General features: G+C 41.3%; 1 protein-coding gene across 1 annotated transcript in view; it reads left to right on the top strand.

Annotated features, from left to right (window-relative positions):
• Positions 1–20,929, top strand: part of FRMPD2 (FERM and PDZ domain containing 2) — a 95,048-nt gene that overhangs the window by 30,157 nt on the left and 43,962 nt on the right. The window contains exons 12-14 of the mRNA XM_063727554.1: positions 9,596–9,748; positions 14,780–14,965; positions 20,317–20,473. Of these exons, the coding sequence (XP_063583624.1) occupies positions 9,596–9,748; positions 14,780–14,965; positions 20,317–20,473 (496 nt within the window). The remainder of the gene's footprint in view (positions 1–9,595; positions 9,749–14,779; positions 14,966–20,316; positions 20,474–20,929) is intronic.

Raw genomic sequence — 20,929 nt, 5'->3', positions numbered from 1 at the left:
TTCCTATCAAAATCACCATCATGAATAGTAATAGCCAACCTTTATTTTTAAAATTTGTTTATATTTATTTATTTATTTTATTTCAATAGGCTTTTGGAGAACAGGTGGTGTTTGGTTATATGAATAAGTTTTTTAGTGGTGATTACTGAAATTTTGGTGCATTCATCACCTGAGCAGTGTACACTGCACCCAACATGTAGTCTTTTATCCCTCATCCTCCCAACCCTTTCCCCAATTCCCCAAAGTCCATTGTATCATTCTTGTGTTTTTGTATTCTCATAGCTGAGCTCCCACTTATGAGTGAGAACATATGATGTTTGGTTTCCCATTCCTGAGTTACTTCACTTAGAATAATGGTCTCTGATTCCACCTAGGTTGCTGTGAATGCCATTATGTCATTCCTTTTTATGGAATGAGTGGATAAAGAAATTGTGGTATATATATACATATACCACTCATTGATTGATGGGCATTTGGGCTGGTTCAATATTTTTGCAACTGGGAACTGTGCTGCTATAAACATGCATGTGCAAGTATCTTTTATGTATAATGACTTCTTTTCCTCTGGGTAGATACTCAGTAGTGGCATTGCTGGTTCAAATGGTAGTTCTACTTTTAGTTCTTTAAGGACTCTCCATACTGCTTTCCATAGTGGTTGTACTAGCTTACATTCCCACCAGCAGTATAGAAGTGTTCCCTTTTTACCACATCCATGCCAACATCTATCATTTTTTGATTTTTTGGTTATGGCCATTCTTGGAGGAGTGAGGTGGTATCACATTATGGTTTTGATTTGCATTTCGTTGATCATTAGTGATGTGGAGCATTTTTTCATGTGTTTGTTGACCATTTGTGTATCTTCTTTTGAGAATTGTCTATTCATGTCCTTAGTCTACTTTCTGATGAAATTGTTTGCTTTTTTCTTGCTGATTTGTTTGAGCTCTTTATAGGTTCTGGATATTAGTCCTTTGTTGGATGTATAGATTGCAAAGATTTTCTCCTATTCTGTGGGTTGTGTTTTTACTCTGCTGATTGCTTCTTTTGCTGTGCAGAAGCTTTTTAGTTTAATTAAGACCCATCTATTTATCTTTGTTTTTGTTACATTTGCTTTTGGATTCTTGGTCGTGAAGTCTTTGCCTAAGCCAATATCCAGAAGGGTTTTTCTGATGTTATCTTCTCAAATTGTTATGGTTTCAGGTTTTAGATTTAAGTGTTTGATCCATCTTGAGTTGATTTTTGTATAAGGTGAGAGATGAAGATCCAGTTTCATTCTTCTGCGTGTGGCTAGCCAATTATCCCAGCGCCATTTGTTGAATAGGGTGTCCTTTCCCCACTTTATGTTTTTGTTTGCTCTGTCAAAAATCAATTGACTGTAAGTATTTGGCTTTATTTCTGGGATTTCTATTTTGTTCCATTGGTCTATATGCCTATTTTTATACCAGTACCATGCTGTTCTGGTGACTATGGCCTTATAGTGTAGTTTGAAGTCAGGTAATGTAATGTCTCCAGATTTGTTCTTTTTGCTTAGTCTTGCTTTGAATAGTAATAGCCAACCTTTATTAAAAGATCACTGTGTACCTGGCATTTACCTAGACATTGTCGATATATGTTAACTCAATTAGCTCTCACAGCAACATTGTAAGTTGGTGTGACAATATCATAGAGTTGATATTGTCACTCAATTTTCTAGAAGAGTGATCTGAAGTTCATGTGGCTAGTACATTGTAAAGTCTAAATTTGAGCCCAGATGTGTTACTCCAAGGCCAATACTGATTTTTCTGGGATACACTCTTCTCAAATGGCAATTCTAATCTTGTTGGCCAAGCCCTTGCCCCTGCAGCAGAATCATATGCAAGTTTCTTTGATTTAACTGCCTATGATAGTCCTCTGTTATAATCCTCAGGGAGTTAATAGTGTTAATAACTTGTTATTTAATTTTCAGATGCCTATTAGTAGGGAAGGATTATGCTAATGTATTTACCTACCTAATTATGATTTAAAATGGGGACACAAGGCAGGAAGGAGAAACCAACCACTTGAGCTGTTACAGACAGCAGTGTAATTTTGCTGTCGGGGTTTATGAAGCACTTCCCCCATCTCTTGCTCATGTTCTGGATGAAGGGAAAGGCTTGGGAACAGACCTCAACAGAGACCAAGCAGTGTGACCCAGCAGTGTGACATGACATCTGAATGTGGAGTCCATCTCTGGGTGCATCAGTAGGAGCAGAGAGGAGGAGCAAGGGAGGGGAAGTTTCCACCAATCTCTTCCCTGGTGACCTCCCAGCCAGCACGCTGGGTTTTACCTTGGAGAGCACTCACCACTGTCATGTGACAAAAGCTGGGTGCCACTGGGGAATGCTTAGCTTGGAGAAAAGATGGTCTTCTTCAAGAGGACTGGGTGAAGGAGGAATTCACTACTAAAAAAAAAAAAGAAAGAAAGAAATGCTAACCACATGCACTCCACCCTTCTGCCCCAGAAATCTTCAAAAGGACCTTTAAATCCTTGAGATCCTAAGAACTGGCATGTTACTGGGCCTTTGAATGCCCTTTCCCATAATGTCTGCACATCCGTCTCAACCTTATATACCTTTCAAGGCCAGTACCAACCCCCTAGAGTTCCTGGCCCCACAAGTGGACCCTCTGGGTCCTTTTTAGCATCCTCCCATACCTTTGGCCAGTACAGGTGATTGGACAGCATTCTGTTGATTAGAAGTGATAGAAAATCAAGCTCAGGCTGGCTTGAATAAAACATGTCATTTATTGGCTTGTAAAACTGAAGGGTTCTGGTTCTTTCTCAGCCTCCCAGCATCCCTGTGACAAGCTTCCAGCCCAATCACTCTTATCTCGGAGCCTGGGTGATAGGAACTCACATGATGTCAGCAGGACTTGGGCTTCTTGTGTCTCTGAGCTGTGCTCTCCTCTATCACATTTGCCTTTCATGGCTTTCCAATTCCACTCTCCAGGTTCCAGCCCTGTGCAAGAGAGAGAGTCTCTTCCTTGGAAATGGCATGGAAATCCTTGGCTTCTGTCCCATTGGTGCTGATAGAGTCATGTGCCCACCTGAAGCCAATCATTGTGTAGGGAGATGTCATGCTTTGATTGGTTAGACTTGAGTCTAACCCCATGGTCACCCTAGGAGGCAGGGATAGAGTTCACACTGCAAAGTGCATAGACTGAGAGGGAGGGAGAATGGTTTCCCATTTCCTCCTTCAAAAAGAAGGTGAATAGTCACATGTGGCCAGAAATACATGTCCACCACCAGTGGGCACTTAGTGGTCAGAGATGCTACATCATTGGTGAACAAAGGAGCCATGTTTACCTAAAGTTCTAGTCTGCTACATCATCGGGGTCTGGCCTTGTGTTATAGGCTGAGTCTTGAGCCCCCAAATTCATATGTAGAACCCCTAATTAACAGTATTTGGAGTTAGGGCCTTTAAAGAGGCGATTAATTTGAGATGAGGCTGTTAGGGTGGGCCCTAATCCAATCTGACTGGTGCCCTTATAAGAAGAAGAAATTTGGACACACAAAGAAACACCAAGGAGGCACAAGTACAGAGGAAAGGCCAGGTAAGGAAACAGGGAGAAGGCGGCTTTCTGCAAGCCAAGGAGAGAGGCCTTGGGAGAAACCAAACCTGCAGAAGCCTTGGTCTTGGACTTCCAGTCCTCAGAACTATGAGAAAATGAACTTCTATTGTTTAAGCACCCTAGTTAGTATTTGTTATGGCAACCCTAGTAGATTAATACACCCTGAGTCTGAGAAAGAGAAGCAGTAGCCACCACTGGGTGTGGACACCTTCGCAGAGTTCTGTGTCTTATTCTTCATAGGGTATGTGGGATAGAGAGGGAGGGCTGTGAGTAACCTCGGTTATAACTTGCCTACCTTGGTTCTGTAACTGGATTAAAGAGCAGGGACAAGCCCAACAGTTAAAACAGGGAGAACAGTGGGTTGTAACATTTTTTTGCCATGTCCCATGGATAAATGGGCATTAAAACCCATCATGCACACATGTATATAGAACAGAACTGAAGCAAAAACCTCAGGAAATAAGGAGCATCCTTTCAATGTGCAATGCACATTGATATCTCCTATTATATTTTCATTCATTTTAAAAATGCTGATTATGGGCCCCTAAATTGACTTATAGCTCACCAATGGGTTACAGACTGCGATTTGAAAAACACTTCTCAGACTCTCCCAACATTGTCTTGCTTTCCTCGCAGTACAGCTTCAGGAGTCGCTGCTGTGTCCTGGGGTCTTCAAAGTCCCTGTGTATTCCCTCACCCTGCTGGGTTTTTGTTCACAGCGTTTATCATCATGTGGGACGATGAATTCATTTTATTGATCATTAGCATAGAAAACACCTGAGGGTAAGGGTGTTTTTGTCTGTTTTGTGTAGCCATTTCTCTAGCAGCAAAGCAGTGCTTGAAGCACAGGGAGTTTGTGCAAGAGCTGTGAATGAATGGAGTTGAAATTGCCAGACTGGAAGACACTACAGATAACAGTCATCCATCAGAACATCAGCAGCTGGCTTGTCAGGGGACTGTAGTTCAATTCCCATCTGTCCCCTCTCCTGGGACTACCCTGGTCCATGGGGACTGGAACTTCACTTTCTGCCTCTGACACTGCCCCAGGGAGGCAGTGTCTCAGAGCTGGCCTGGTCCCCTTAACCTCCTCCCTGCCCTTTTGACAAGCCCTGTCACTGCTTACCGTTGAACTCTTTCCTGCCCTCTGTAGCCAGGCCTGGGGCCCTTTTCATGCCTAGGCCAGCTTTGGGTGGTGCTGCATTGGGGAGTCCTGGGAGGAGGGTGCTCTAAGCCAGGAGTGTCCCAGTGAATCAGCTGACATTCTTGCTGTGGCCTCTGGTTCAGTAGCTGTATGGCCTTGGCATGTTTTCTCTCTGAGCCTTGGCTTTTTCATCTGCAAAATGGAAAATAATCATCAATCTCTTGCAAAGCTGCTGTAAGGGTGAAAGGTGGCAATGTATGTGTGGTATCTAGCATGTGACAACTGCTGCTTGCAAGCTTTCCTTCTACCTCCTCCAGCATTATAGTGCTCTAATATAAAATGACACAACCGCTAACCTTCAGTCTGTAGATTCAGATACAGGATGTCAAACCTGAGTTTAACTCTAGCACTTAGAGTTGTTGGGGACGGCAGGCCAGATCCACTGGAGGCAGGTGGGAGTTTGAGTAATAGTCTCTTACTCAGACCTGGAGTCAGTCCAGCAGAGTCTCTTGCCCCAGGATTCCAGGGGCCCAGACCTGCCTCTATGAGCCTATAATAGTCTAGGTTCTCTAGAGAAACAGAACTGATAAAATATCTATCATCTATCTATCTATCTGTCTATCTATCTATCTATCTGTCTGTCTGTCTATCTATCTATCTATCTATCATCTATCTATCCATCTATCATCTATGTATCTATCATCTGCCTATGTATCTGTCTATTATCTATCTGTCGTCTATATGTCTTTCTGTCTATCTATCTAGAGATGTATTAGAAGGCATTGGCTCATGTGTTTATGTAAGCTGAGAAGCCTCAAGCTGTGTAGTTAGCAGGGTGTAAACCCGGGAGGGCCAATGGTGCAGTTGCAGTCCAAGCCTGAATCCAAAGGCAAGAGAAGAACTGGCATGAAGAGAGTCAGGCAGAGAGGAGCTGCTTCTCTACAGGAGGGTCAGTCTTTTTGTTTAATTCAGTCCTTCAACAGATTGGATGAGGTCCACTCACTTTAGGGAGGGCCATCTGCTTTACTCAGTCTATGGATTTAAGTGTCAGTCATGTCCAAAAACACCCTCACAGTCACACCCAGAATATTTGACCAAATATCTGGGCACCCCATGGCCAAGTCGACACATAAAATGGACCAGCACCAACACTCCATTATGGTGCTTTCTTGTGCCCGTCCAGTTTCTGACTGATCTCACCCTGCTTCTGGCTCAGTGTCATCTCATTCTCCTTCTGCTTCCCCATACCCAGATCCTGCCAAACCTTAACCTGTCTAGTGCCCTAAGGACATTTCTGAGGTGCTCTCTGCTGCCCCCATGTGGTCCCCAGAGGCACACCTTTTTCCTTTCTCATGTATGTAAAGGCCAACAAGTTTACACAAACCCATTCATTTATACAACCACTTACTCAGTCTTAATTTATGGAAGGCCTGCTCTGGGCTTGGCACCATTGAATTCTTACATCAACCCTGAAAAGCTGGTGCTATTTACATTTGCCATTGAGAAAGTTGTGACTCTGTGAGGTTAGGTAAGCTAGAAAGAGCGCAACCAGGGCTCACTTCACATTGCTTTGCTATATGCCAGGTGCTGCAATGGACACTTCTAAGGTCATTGAGTGAGGCCTCAGAGAGGAGAGCCCCTCTCTGTGTCACTGAATGGGCAAGAGGAGAAGTCTGGCCTGTCCGCTGCCTGAGCCTCGGTGGCTGTGAAGCTGGGTGGGGGCCACCTGTTGTATCTGGGAACTTAGTGTGGCCTCCTAAGGGGTTTATATTTTGTTTGGTAAATGGTTCTGGTGCTGAAAAAAAATAATTTGGAAACCACTGTTGTGAAAGATTGGGAGCCCCTGAAGAATTTTAAGCAGGGAAGCAACATGATTACATTTGCATTTTAAAAAGAGAGACAAAGACAATTTAGTATAAAAATAAATCTCCTTAATCACATCATCACAGCAGAATAACTTTCCTCTGGGTGCATTCTCTCCCTGCCTTGATCACATGCGGGGGTTTTTACACAGTTGTGAACTTTACCACATTCGATTTGCCTTCTTCTTTCTCACTGAATGGTACATGTCCTCCGGTGGCCTTCCTAGTGATCCTCTGGAGTGAAGCCTGCCATGCCCTCCCAGTCTTCCTTCACTTCTTCATTCTTGTATTGTGGGGTATTCACCCAGTAGCACCATGTAAGGGATAACTACTATTATTATCATTTAAATTGCATCTGATTTTTCTGTTTTATAAATGCCATAAAAATAAGTGTACTTGACCCCAGATCTTTTTCAGTCCCATATGGACTTTTCTCTTGGATATATTCCTACCAGAAGGATCCTGGATCAAAGATCCTAAACACTTTTAAAAAAATGTTTTAATAGACTTTAATGTTTGGAGCAGTTTTAGATTCACAGTAAATTTGAATTGAAAATACAGGGATTTTTCATATATCCCCTGCCCCTCTACATGCACAGCCTTCTCCTACAGACACCATAAAAATCCTGCACCAGAATGTACATTTGTTACAATCAATGAACCTACATTGACACACCATTACCACTGAGAGCTCATAGTTTACACTGAGGTTCACTCTTGATGTTGTACATTCTATGGGTTTTGACAAATGTATAAAGACATGTATCCACCAGTACGCTATTGTCGAAGTCAAATAAAATATGGAGATGAATCTCTAAATTTAAAACAATTTATTGGGGAAGCAAGAATTGCAGTTTGGGATATACTCACAGACTGGGTGGTCTTTGGTGTGTCTCACCAATAAAGAAAAGGTTGGGATTTTTATTAGGAATAAAAATGTTATAGTTTTGAAGGAAAACTCATCAGCACTTGAGAAACTTTTGGGAACTGAAAACTGATTGGTGAGTGACAGTGGGAGGTAAAACAAGTCTGAGAGTCCCAGCAGGTCTTTTCAGCAGCTACTAGGTAAAACTGGTCTTAGGGTTACAGCAAGTCCTTTCAGTAGTTGGGCTTATGGAAAAATTTTAATTCTTGGAGCAGGTGTTATGTGCCCCGAGTTCATTTTCTTCCTGGCTCCTGGACTCTGATTTAGTTGAATATGACAAGAATTAGTCAATTTGTATAACCAACTTTCAAGTATCTTACAGAGTAATTTCATGGCCCTAAAAATCCTCCGTGCTCCACTTCTTTATTTCTCCCTGCCTCCAAACCCCTGATCTTTTTATACTTCCATAGTTTGCATTTTCCAGAATATCGTATAGTTATGATCATACAGTATGTAGCCTTTACAGACCTACTTCTTTCACCTAGTAATATGCATTTCAGACTCTTCCATGTCTTTTCATGGCTTGACAGCTCATTTTTTTTTTTGTACTGAACAATATTTCATTGTCTGGATGTAACAGTTTATTTATCCATTCACCCACTGAGGGACATCATTTGCTTCCAAGTTTTGGCAATTATGAATAAGGCTGTTATAAACATCTGTGTGCAGGTTTTTGTATGGACATAAGTTCTCAACTCCTTTTGGTAATTATCAAGGAGCAAATTGCTCGATCACATGGTAAGCGTATGTTTAGTTTTATGAAAAACAACCAAACTGTATTCTAAAATGGCTGTACCATTTTGCAATCCCACCAGCAACGACTGAGAGTTCCTGTTGTTCCACATCCTCACCAGCATGGTGTTGCCAGTGTTCTGTAATTTGGCCCTGCTAAGAGCATTCTAAATGCTTTTTTATGCACTAGCCTGCTGAACAATGTCTCTCCGTTTGTGGTGGAGCTGAGCTCAAAACCAGCATGGGCCAGCACCAACCTGAGGATTCTTGGTCCATGGCCACATGGGGACATGCTACATCAGGAGTGTGGGAGGTGGTGGACACTGTGCTCTTCCCTTCAGATCCCCCACTCAGGCCAACTCATTCACCCCCAGCCCCAATGAGGCCAGATTCTCCCAGCTCCCACCTGCCTTCTTCATGAGTAACTGCCCTCAACTGGAGGGAAATGGCTTGCCCAGGGTTAGGCTGGCAAGGGCATCCTGAGACCAGGACATGTTGATCTGGGAATACAAAGGCAGGGTCAGCTTCTCCCTCTGCCTGATCCTGCATTCCTCATTCTGTATAGTGGACCTCAAGATCACTCCTGCATGGACTTCTGCAGACTTTTCCCTGCCCTAGAGTCTGTGTTCAGGGAACTCACCATCAAGCAGTGAGTGATTCCACCTGCCACCCTCTCCTAGGGGGATGCAGCCTCAGTCTCCCAAAGAACAGACTTGATGAAGGTGGGCTGGGGGGTATCCAGTCTCCCCTTTTCCAGGGGTCTATTCCTTGAACACCTTCATGTGCAGCAATGATGCCAAAGCTAAGACCTCCTTGGTGAGAAGAGACAATGTTCTGGGAGTGCATGTAGACAGAAATGCTAAATGAAATAAAAAAAAAAATAGAAGAGTTTTAGGGCCAGGGTTTTGCTGTGCCTTTTGGGAAGGTGTGGCATCATGGAAAGTGTGAGGGTTTGGGTTGAACAAATCTTGTTTCTGTCACTTCCAAGTGGTGTGAGCTTCACCCTGTTGAGTGACCTCTCTCCTTGCCTTGTCTTGGCAATGGCAATGACAATGCCATCTTCAGAGTATTCCTGTGAGAATCAGAAGAGGCTTATGTGTTCTGTGAACTACCTGGCATAAAAAGGGGCTCAAAAACAGCTCCTTTACTCTCTCTTTTCTGTTCATGTCCTAGGGTTTGGCCCTGTTTCTAATATAGTAGACAATAATATCCCAGGTGGGCACCTTGAGGAAGTGTCTTTTTCTGGAGCCCTCCTGGAATTGTGACTACAGATAATGTTTTCATTCCTCTCAGAGTGCCCCGGCCAGTGTCTTGATTGTGCCCTTCCCCTCTGCATCTTACTTCCAGCAGATGGAGAGTAAGCCATACTTTCACGTTGAAGATTACATCCCAGCGAGTCTGATCGAGAGGATGACCGCTCTACAGGTCCAAGTCGAAGTCTCAGAGATGCACCGGCTCAGCTCTGCACTGTGGGGAGAGGTTGCTGAGCTGGAGTTCTTGAGGGTAAGGCCTTCCTGACCTGGAGAGAGGTGTTGGTCTTCAAGGGAATGCAGACAGCAATCCCCTCCAGAGCCTTCTCAAGGGGCCCAGGTGTGTACAGACCCACAATGAGGCATGAGCAAGGGTGGAGCTCTAGGAGGCAGGAAGGGGCAAGGAGAGGCTTCTGGAAGCAGCTGGCATTGAAAATGACCCCAAAGAGGGTAGGATTTAGTGAGCTGGGGTGGGTGTGGTAGGGCTTTTCCTTATTTTTTATTTTATTTATTTATTTTTTGAGACGGAGTCTCACTCTGGGATTACAGGCGCCTGCCACCATGCCCAGCTAGTTTTTGTGTTTTAGTAGAGACAGGGTTTCCCCATGTTGGCCAGGCTGGTCTCGAACTCCTGACCTCAGGTGATCCACCTGCCTTGGCCTCCCAAAGTGCTGGGACTACAGGCAGGAGCCACTGTGCCCGGACAAATCTTAGATCAGCATTCCAGACACTTTCCTCCAAGCAGGGAGACCACATTTCTTATAGTTGACACATAGGACAACAGAAGTACAAGATCAGCGCTTGAGCCAGCGAAAAGCCGTTGCAAGACCCCAAGTTTGCAGCCCTGCAGACAGCAGTCCTCAACACAGCACAGCTGCTGTGGCCTGTGCACAGGGGTGCAGCTTGGGCCCGTCGTCTCTTCACCAGCGGGGCAAAAACAGTGACACTGCGGTCTCCCCATGTGGGCACACACAATGATGAATAGTCTTTGCTACTCCACAATCTCCCCTTGCTGTGGGCCAGGCACTGGAAAATGGAGACAAAAAGTACGTGCTCTTTGTCCCCAGGAAGCTCCACGTCTTGTGGGGAGGATTGCGGTCTACCCACAGACACACAACTCAATACACACTCAATGGAACAAGAACAATACCAGCTACTCTATGTCAAGATGTGGGGACCAAGGAGAGTGTGGCTACTCTGCCTGTGCAGATACAGCTGGGGGATAAGTGCGAGGACACTCGCAGCTTCCCCAGGATGGGATACAAGCTGGGCCATTTGATTGGGGGAGCAGTTTTAAAAGGAAGCTAGGAGATTTGTACATTTCTCTGTACAGAAGTCAGGTAGAAATATTCTGTCTGTGTTTTCTTGCCCTTAATTGAGATGGGTACTTGAAAACAGAACAGCCAACATGAGGTTGGGCCTTTGCTTTTCAGCCGGTCATTTTGCAGAACTATCCCTGTATCTAACATAGTGTAGCCTGCAGGCGTTTCATTTGAGAAGCACTGGCGAAGCATGATCAAGGCACTCCATAGTCCGGGCTGCACACCTGTTCCCTGTCAAGGGGATGAAGCATTCCCTTGATGAGGGACCAGTGGGGACTTCAAAGCCATCTGATAATGAGTGGTCACAGAGCCACAGAACTGCAGAATCCAGTCTAGAGGCCAAGGACCCAACCCTGCGGCAGATGTCTGCAGGATGAACGTTACCTTCTGGCCTCTGCCCAGACCCTGACTTTGAGTGCTGAGCTCACTGTCGGGGTCCCTCGCTTCCTGGTTGAATGATGAAAAATGATTGTAAAAGAAACTACTAGGCTCAGAAGCAAAAATACAGGAAACCATTTTTTTCCCCATTCACAGAAAGCACTGAACAGGTTTGATTTCATTTACATGTAATCTTTATCGGTTTCAAGGAGCACTCTTGCTTTTGCAGTTTCCCTTGGTAGACTGGTTGGGGTTGTTAATGCTGGTGTTGCCTGCCTGTGGTACAGAGAGATAAACTAGACAGGGCTTTGTCATCATCCCCAGAGCACACTGGGAGCCTCTCATTAAGGTGAGGGTTTGTTAAAGGTTTTCTCCCCCTCCCTGATTATAAAAGTAAACATTTCCTCATAATTCTGCCGCCTGGAGATAGCACAGTTACATTTAGGTATATTCATCCTTCTCTCTTTGTTCTGTGCTTTCATATATATATGTATATGCATATATATTTAAAATTAGCTTTATATTATATATGCACTTTTATGTATGCATATAATCCCATAAATCTAAACATTTGAAAACTTCTTTTGAATTAACATATGTTGTACCTTAATTTTTTCTCTCGATGCTCTATTGTTTAACATATAAATAGTTTCCAATATGGGACTATTTAAAACAATACTGAGATTAGCGTCTTTTCCATATAAATCTTAGCTGTATTTCTGCTTCATTCCTTAGGGATAGAATCTCATGAGTGGAATTACAGGGTGGAAGGTAATAAACATTTTGAACATTGGTGATATATATTGCTAAGACACCTCGCGCTGCAGTCATTTCCGGACATTTTCCATCCCTTCTACCAGGCTATAAATGCCTGGAGGGCTGTGGATCCTCAGAGCCCATCACAGAGGCCAGTTACTACTCTACAAGCAATCACTGGATTATTTAATTATAGCTCCTCATGGCTCTTGTTTTTCATTAGAAAAAGGAGAAAACCATTATTGGGAGGCTACCTCTTGGTCCCCAGTTCACTGATGACTAACTCTGACAGTTCAGCATCTTGTACCAGCCACAGACTGGGCAAAAGTCCAGTTTGGGGAGCGCTGAATACCATAGTCTGTCTGTAGATTCACAACTATATTAGCTTATTAATCTCAGAATAACCTGTTTAAGGTGAATTCAGTGTTTTTCTAACTTCTTCAACCATGGAGCCATTTTCCCACATAGCTGCGGGTTGTAATATATTATTAAAATATTTTTTTCTTGCTATTGAAATCATACCGATTGTATCCTGTAGTTTCTTCCACTTAGCACTACAACAAATGCACTCTCCTGATAATTACAAATGCTTTATAAATATCCTTTGTAAAGGCTGCCTGATAATCAATTTTAAGACAGTACTGTTTTTAGGAAATCGTTTACTGCCGGGAGCTGGTTTCCCCAAATCACCCCACAAAACTGTACTGAACAGCATTATGAGAAGGGGTTGTCCTGATTATTCAGCATATTTTCTTAGGGTAGATACCCACAGGTGGAATTATAAGGTCAGAGAAGATGAATTCTGAACCCCTTGATGAATATTCAGAAATAACAATCCATTTGTTTTGAAGAATGTTCAATGCAGCAAGGGTGCTCTGTGGCTGGCAGCCAGGAGGGCTTGGTCCCATCTCAACTTTGCTACCTGTTGTAAGGAGGACAGGCCTTGTAGTAAGATGGCCCAAAGCACATGGAGAGGAAATGACCCTCTGAAAGGACACCCAGCAATAGCAATGCAAAGGGGGCCAGGAGAAGCATCCTAGGAGACTCCCTAGCAGACAGCGAATGAAGGTAGACATCATTATTTTATTGTTTTACAGATTGAAGATGCCATTGACAACATTAAGTATATTCGCCTATGTTTCCAGGCCTTTTGGATTCCCTGTATTTCAGTTGTTAAGAGTGAAGACTCAGGAACAAACAGGCTCATCTTTCCATATTTCCATTCCTGGCTCCAAAGCAGGAACTTGGACAGATCACTTAGAAAAAGGATAGCTTCACTATCTCTGTGATTGTTCTGAAGATTAAATAATAATGAAATTATGCTGGGAGAGGCTTAGCATGGTGCTTTACCAGTAGGAATCTTGAGGCCCAAAGAACTGAAAAGCATAATATCTCTCTTTGTATAGTTAAACAATAAATTAAAATATAAACTAATACTAAACAATTAAAGAAGTGTAAGTCTAGCAAAGGCATCTTTATCCTAATGATGACTACTTATTAATGCTTAATTTTTAAAAGAAATATCATGCCGAATTCTTTAAAAGCATCTACCTAATTATCTTGCGGTGGCCCTGCTTTGTTAAACTTTAATTACATGCCCAGTCTGGCCACTGGATATTTCAGCACCAGCGCTCAATAAATATTGATTTGTATGATGATGAGGATACTGATGATGATGATGATGATGATGAGGATGATGATGATGATGATGATGACAGGGTCTCTCCAAAGTTAAACGAAGGAGGCTTAGGGTTCAGAAATGTAATCTGAACCCTGTGTGAAGAGTTGTGGAGTCTGCAGGCAGCATAAGCTGTCTGCATGGACTTCATCAATGGTGAATGGGCAAGGAGCCTGAGAGAGGAGCTCTCAAAAGCCATAATTTGTCCCTGTTTTTGTGACCTTGCCTGGGAGTGAGAGAGATTGGATAGGACATGGTGCTTTCTGGTTGGGGGTAGGAATGGGATACCAGATTTCAGCAATACAACCCTTCTGAGAGGGCTTCAAATGCATGGAGCAAGAGGTCCTTGCTGTGGGTCCCAGAGACACATCAACCTTCTGATGGGGACTGGCGTCTTCCTGGTGAAGATGAAGGTGGGAAAGCCCAGGGTGGGAAAGTGACACCATTCAGATGTAGAAACATTTGTGTTCATTTTATACTCTGGTCTCTTAAGAAATTGGTGGCCTAATGCAGTCCCCAGCTGCACTGACCTATGGCCGCTGGCAAAATTTATTCTCCTAACCTGGTAAACAGAGGCAAGACCTTGGGCTATGGGGACCCCCATGAAGGCATTGCTACATGGTGAGGAGCGCCAAAATGAATGGTCATTTTCTCTGCAGGGTGGTTCACAACTAACACTGGTGATCTGGAAGGTCGCTTTCTGTGCCTTAGCCTCAGTTTTTCTGTCATGTAAAGGGGTTGGAACAGAAAATATTATAGACTCTGATACAACCAGGAAAAGAAATCTTTTACCTTGAGATGTCCCAGAAGAGTATGAATTCTAAAAAACTTATTCAGAGTATTATTATTGTACTGTGTTATTTTCATAATAACCGTGTTCTAAGTACTGTTTTAGGTATTCCATGAGAAAAGTATTCCTTGGGTTACAAAGAAAAAAAAAAAAGGAAAATTCTGTCATATCAGAGGTGCAGAGAAATTCTGTACATACCAAATAAATCTGTTCGACCCAGTGTTTCCTAAACTTACATGACAATCCTACTCTTTCTTTTCAGAACACCTATCAATGTGTTTTGCATGGAGTGAATGGTGTGAGGCCCATTATTTTAAACTATGTGCCTGTCTTTTCTAAATCAGCCTTTTTCTGCTCCAGGTCACTCAGCAGCTCCCAGAATATGGTGTGCTGGTTCACCAAGTATTCTCAGAGAAGAGGAGGCCGGAAGAGGAGATGGCCCTGGGGATCTGTGCCAAGGGTGTCATAGTATATGAAGTGAAAAACAACAGCAGAATTGCAACTTTACGGTTTCAGTGGAGAGAAACCAGGAAGATTTCTACTTATGTGAGTGTAGCTCAGTTGATAAATAACTTGCACTTCATTTTCCTTTGATTTGTTGGCTATTTAAAGGAGCAATGGGTCATGGGTCATGTGGCTTTCTCCTGACCAAACATTCTCACAGCCTGTCTGTTTGTTAACCTGCATTCTGATGCATTGCAGGATATTTGGAAGAAGTCTGCCAAGGGATTCTGGGAGGTCCTCAGGAGGCCATTTCTTCCCTACCATTCCTTGCCTGGACCTCCACATATCCCCATGAACAGACATTGGTCTAAAGGGCTACGCTTTGCTTCTGGGTAAAGTTTTCTTAATTTGGAGACTCCATTAATGTTGAGAGCAAAGTTGGAGGTGGGAGATGGAGGTTGAGAGTGTGGTTTAGGTTGAGTGGAGCCTGAAAAGTTTTGAAACTTCTTCCCGTGTTTTAATTTTTCCTTTGCACGCAGTGTGCCAAGGCCTCTGGTCTGTCTTTGAGGACTACAGGTATGCTACGGGATGCTGAGGATTGCAAATTTTTGATAGCTCTTAGAAGTTTCAAAGTCTATTTTTGAATAGAAAATCCCCATTAAGTATACAACATTTGGAATCTACTTGAACGCTATTTGCATGCATATTTCTACCACCTGAAGTGAGTCACTCTGGCACTGTACCCTGGTGGCTGACAGCCTCTGCCTGTCCTGTGGTTGTTCCAGTCAGTACCTGTGTCACTTCAGTGACGATTTATTATAAAATATGAAGTTCTTTATCTTGTGGCCCCTGAAAAAATGTTTTTTTCCTATTTAATTTTCTCAATGGTTAAAAACATTTTCTAACTAGATCACTATTTGTATCATTATCTGATGTTAGAGTTTCCTGAGTAGAACGTAATTGCTTTCATTCATTTTCAGGACGTTTCTTTTATTTCTTCCATCTTGGCTTTGAAATTAACACATCGTCAAGATAAAATTTCATAATAAATTATTGTTTGTTTTCAGGAAAAAAGCTTACGTCTAAAAATAAATAATAATTGAGCACAATTTAATTGAGTTTATTCAAGTGGCCTGTATATTATCAGGAAACTGACTTTTTTTCCAAATTATTTTGACCAAACTCAAATGAAACAATATTTATATTTTTGAATTTTTCAGAATTTTAATTACTCAAATTACTTTAACTAAACTGAAAGATTATATGAAGAATTTTGTTTAATGAATTTTATACTACTACATTATTTATTTTCTTTATTGCATGTTTAATTGTTCAGATTTTTCAACGCACTGTTTCAAAATATTCATAAAAATGCAGATAACCTAAAAAGTAATTTTTAAAAATGGATTTTTTTGAAGCTGTAAAGCTCAACAGTCCCCTTAAGTAAGTACTTTATGTATACATTGGTTTAACTTTTACAGGTATTTATTTCCCCCCTACCAGGGGATTTCTTGATTAAATTAGTTGATTAATTTCTTGATTAAAACTGGGAAGTCATCAGGCTCTGAAGACAAACTTAGTAGCTCAAAAAATACTTAATCAGGGTTTCCATTCTCTGATGATCATCCTCTTCCTTGGCATGAATAATTTATTTTTACGGAACAGTCATCAGATAAAGTAATGTCACCAGCAGCTTGCTGCAAACCAAGCATCTTACGCAGAAAATGACTTGAACTCTTTATGCTTCTGTAAGCACAAAATAGGGAATTCAGTGAACAATATGAAAATTAACTCAGGAAACTGGTTTCAATTTTGCTTTTTAATACTTGAGGCCAAAAGTCTTCAAACAATTACAGATCATTCATCTTGCTAGCCTGCACCAAAGCAGCAAAGGAAATAGAGAAAGATGACATTTCCAAAGAATATGATTTGTAGATGTGTTGGCGTCCATGTGTGGTTTGATTGTTCAATCAAAAACCTGTTCCTTCTAGAACAATAAACCTATGCATGCTAGTAACTGTTCTTAGTTATCGCCACTAGTTAAATCTCTGAAGAGAAATGCATGGAAACAGAAGCAGATACACGCTATGTAGGGCCCTCTTTATGAAAAAGAATACAAAGTTACAAAAGATGGCATGAAAGAAATATTTATTTAGAATGAGAAAAGAAATCACAAAAACTTTATGAATTTTTAAAAGCTGAACAAATCCTGCAGATATCACAAAAGCCAGCAAGTAATATTTTTATTAACTTCCTGACAATGTCTGTAATACCTTTTTCCTTTCAAATTCTTAATGGCATACTCTGATTACTTTTCTGTATGATGGCACTTTTGTAATATCATTTTCTCTAGAGAGGATAGAAATATAGTTTAGTTTTTCTTTTAGCATGGTGGATTGAAATCTGTTTTTATTATTGAAAGGATTAATAGGATGCATGAAACACGCAGCTTTGCACAGAAACATTTTTGCTCTTTCTAGTGCTGCAAAAGAATTATTTGCTGCAAATGCAGGAAACCTGACAAATTCTATCTCATGGTATTCCCATAAAAAAAATCGTGTGGTGTATTGATAATGCAGTATACACAACTATAGACTATATCCCTGATAGGGAAGCATTTCAATTAGATGAGTATTTTTGAGAACTAAATTACAGTTTTTCATTTCTGATGAGTGCAAAAACTTCCTGTAGATCAGCTACTTGCTCTGTAAACCTCATGCTTCCTTTGGGGGCTGGGTATTATAGGGCATGGTCAATTTCATCTGGCTGCTGGCCCTGCACCTTTCTGCTGAGATTTTAGGTGAGTTAGACAAATGGAAGGAGTATTCTGGGATGGCTAGCAATAAAGTAACTATTCTAGAAAAGTCTTCAAATCACCTAAATAAATCCAACTAAATCTAAACCAAGTGTATCCCCATCTCAACTTCTTAGAGGGATCTGCTCCGTATCACCCAACACCACCTGGTGCGAAGGGACGTGGCAAGGAGGGTGTGTCCGAGTAGAAAGAGTCAGTGGTCTTAACCAACTGGGGTGAAAACGTCTTACTTTCTGTGTATTATAAGACCATGTGAATGCATTGCCAGGGCTCCTCCCAGGAAGTGAGGGCCCTGGAGCTTCAGTTTCATTAGTTTCATGACAAGTCTCCCCTGCCTAGAAAAATATTATTTGTATTTCGTACAAAGATGTATGAAATACAAATAATCAAGCAGATGAACAAATAGCAACAGAAAAAAAAACTCCTAGGGATGAAAATATTCAAAATGGTAAACTGATGCTTTGAAACCAACATGTTACAGAAGCACCTGCTATGAATTAGGTGGGTGCAAGAGTAATTGCAGTAATTGAACCAACCTAATATTTCTACTGCAACCACAGAAGTGCAAAGAAAGGATTTCATGCTGGTGCTGAAAACACAGAGATTGGAGTTATACATCACTGTATACACAGAGTAGCAGCTTGCCTATGCAAAAGTTTGCAGATAAGAATTTTCCATTAAATGATGGAAAAGAGTCTTGACAGTCAAGACTCTTTTCACCTTTATGTCAAGAAATACGATCAGCATTCCACTCTGGTGTTTGATACCTTGGAGCACTGATATCTGAAAAGGAGAGTTTTGCTGAGAGTTTATAAGCTAAAAGACACTTCGATGTGTGTATTTGTTTGTATGTGGGTGTGTGAATGATTCTCCCTTTTCAGATTTGTTAAAAAATAGTTATTACATTTTAAAAAGTGATTTATTCTTGCTAGGCACAGTGGCTAACCCCTGTAATCCCAGCACTTTGAGAGGCTGAGGAGGATCACTTAGCCCAGGAGTTCGAGAGCAGCCTGGGCAACATAGCGATACCCCTGTCTCTATTTAAAAAATACAAAAATTACCTGGGTGTGGTGGTGCCTCCCTGTGGTCCCGACTACTTGGGAGGCTGAGGTGGGAGGATTGCTTGAACCCAGCACTTCAAGGTATCAGTGAGCTATGATTGTGTCACTGCACTCCAGCCTGGGTGACAGAGCGAAACCCTGTCTCAGAAAAAATGACTTGTTCATATAAAAAATGCTTAATATCTGAATAAACTTAATATAAAACTGTCAGGATTGCATGAAAGCCTATTGGTGTGTACTGACAAAGTGTATGGATTTCAAGCAAATATTCAACTTTGAAAAAGTGTGGATAAAATGATCAGTTGAGTACTAAAGAAGAATTATTACGACTAGTGGAGCAGCATCTATGAATGCTTGAGACAACACACTATTTAAAGAAATACTAGTTATAGTACAGTTCAATTGGATTCAGAATCCATTCCTATTAGCACAAGGAGGCTTAGCACTATACTTGTCAGTAAAAGTGAAGAGTATATAGAGAATGAGCAATTTATCTAAAATTAGGTTAATGGTAAAAAGGAGTTTCTCAAAGAAAAAGCAATGGATATTTATCTGCCTTTTGTTGATATCTGACATGCGTGAATGGAGTTTCTTAGAAATGGTGACTATCAGGAATTAAAAGAGATTAGCCTTAAAGAGGATCAGGGGTTTCCGGGAGCGCTTTCAAGCATAAGCCCTGTTTCTATAAAGTTATCTTTATAGGAGCAAGCTGAAGGTTCTTATTAAAATAGGTAGAATATCTAGAATGAAGATTTTATTTGGAAGTTTTATATGAATTAATATTTAATATCACCTATATATATTTTATTGTTCTTATCAGAATAATATATTGCAAAAATTTGTATTTTTTTCATAAAGCTCTATACAGGTAGCCTCATATAGGTCATCTTCACCAGTTTAGCCCAGTGAGCTGGACAAATATTATCACTTTGTATGTAGGCCTTGAAGGTATAATGTGGGGAAGCGTTTCTTTGTGGTGTGACCTCAACTCCTGTGGCATTTTGAGGACTCTTGCTCTTTTTTTTTTTCGTCTGTAGAATACAAATACTGATAGAATCTCTCTTATTCTGTAGTTGTGAAGACAAAATAAATTCATACTCATAAAGCACTCAGAACAGAATCTGCTACATTATAGCCAGAAATATTATAACACACAGGTGTTTTTATCTTTTTCATAACCCGACTAGTTGAGATTTTGTCTACAACTTCTTGGAGTTTGTACAATAAAAACAATGGGAATACTTAGTGGTTTTCATAATGCACACTGAGGGTTAGTTTCCGTCCTTGCTGAGGTCAATGTACCTGACCCACTTCATATTCTTTTCACCCAGCACGCTCCTTGGAAAATAGTAATTGTTTGATAAACAATTTGATTGATGAATGAAGGAAAAACTAAAAAGAGGGATTTTCTTTAAGCTAAGAAAAATATCAGGCCATAGTCAGACAGCATCTGCCATGCACCCGTGGATGCCTGCTACAGGATGTGGAAGCGAGGGACCAAGCATTTTCTTGCAGTTTTGCGTCAGTGGAGGGTTGTGGATGATAAATGTATTAAAGTCTGTGTTTGCTTCCTTCAGCAAAAAAAGTTCACCATCACAAGCAGTGTCACTGGGAAGAAGCACACATTTGTCACAGATTCAGCCAAGACCAGTAAATACTTACTGGACCTCTGCTCAGCCCAGCATGGGTTTAATGCACAGATGGGCTCTGGGCAGCCTTCCCATGTTTTATTTGGTGAGTAGAAGCTATATTCTCCATATACACTTTGACAAGTTTGTTATTTCATAAGATAATTTGTATAAATAGATACAATTGATCTGGGGACCTCTAATAGGGTTGTAAATCTCTCTAATAATGACAGAAACACAATAAAAATGAAATACAGTTTTATTTTCTCAAGTTGGCAAGCACTAAAATAAATAACACTGGGAGGGTAAATTGATATGATCTTTTCAGAGTGCAATTGGAAATATACATCAAAAGCCTTAAAAAGTGCATGTCCTCCTGGCCCCATAATTTTACTTGTAGATAGACATTTATCCTAAGATAATCAATATAGACATACACAAAAGTTGCTGCCCGTGGACATATACTAGGGTGTCATTTATGACAGTGACCATTTGAAAGCAATCTAAGTATCCAAACATAGAAGACCAGATAAATAAACCAAGAGCATCTATATAATTCAGA

This window comes from Pongo abelii, chromosome 8, assembly GCF_028885655.2.
Source record: "Pongo abelii isolate AG06213 chromosome 8, NHGRI_mPonAbe1-v2.0_pri, whole genome shotgun sequence".
In the NCBI taxonomy this organism is placed as follows: Eukaryota; Metazoa; Chordata; class Mammalia; order Primates; family Hominidae; genus Pongo; species Pongo abelii.
The sequence above is the reverse complement of the archived record's forward strand: the minus strand, read 5'-3'. Positions and strand labels throughout refer to the sequence as shown.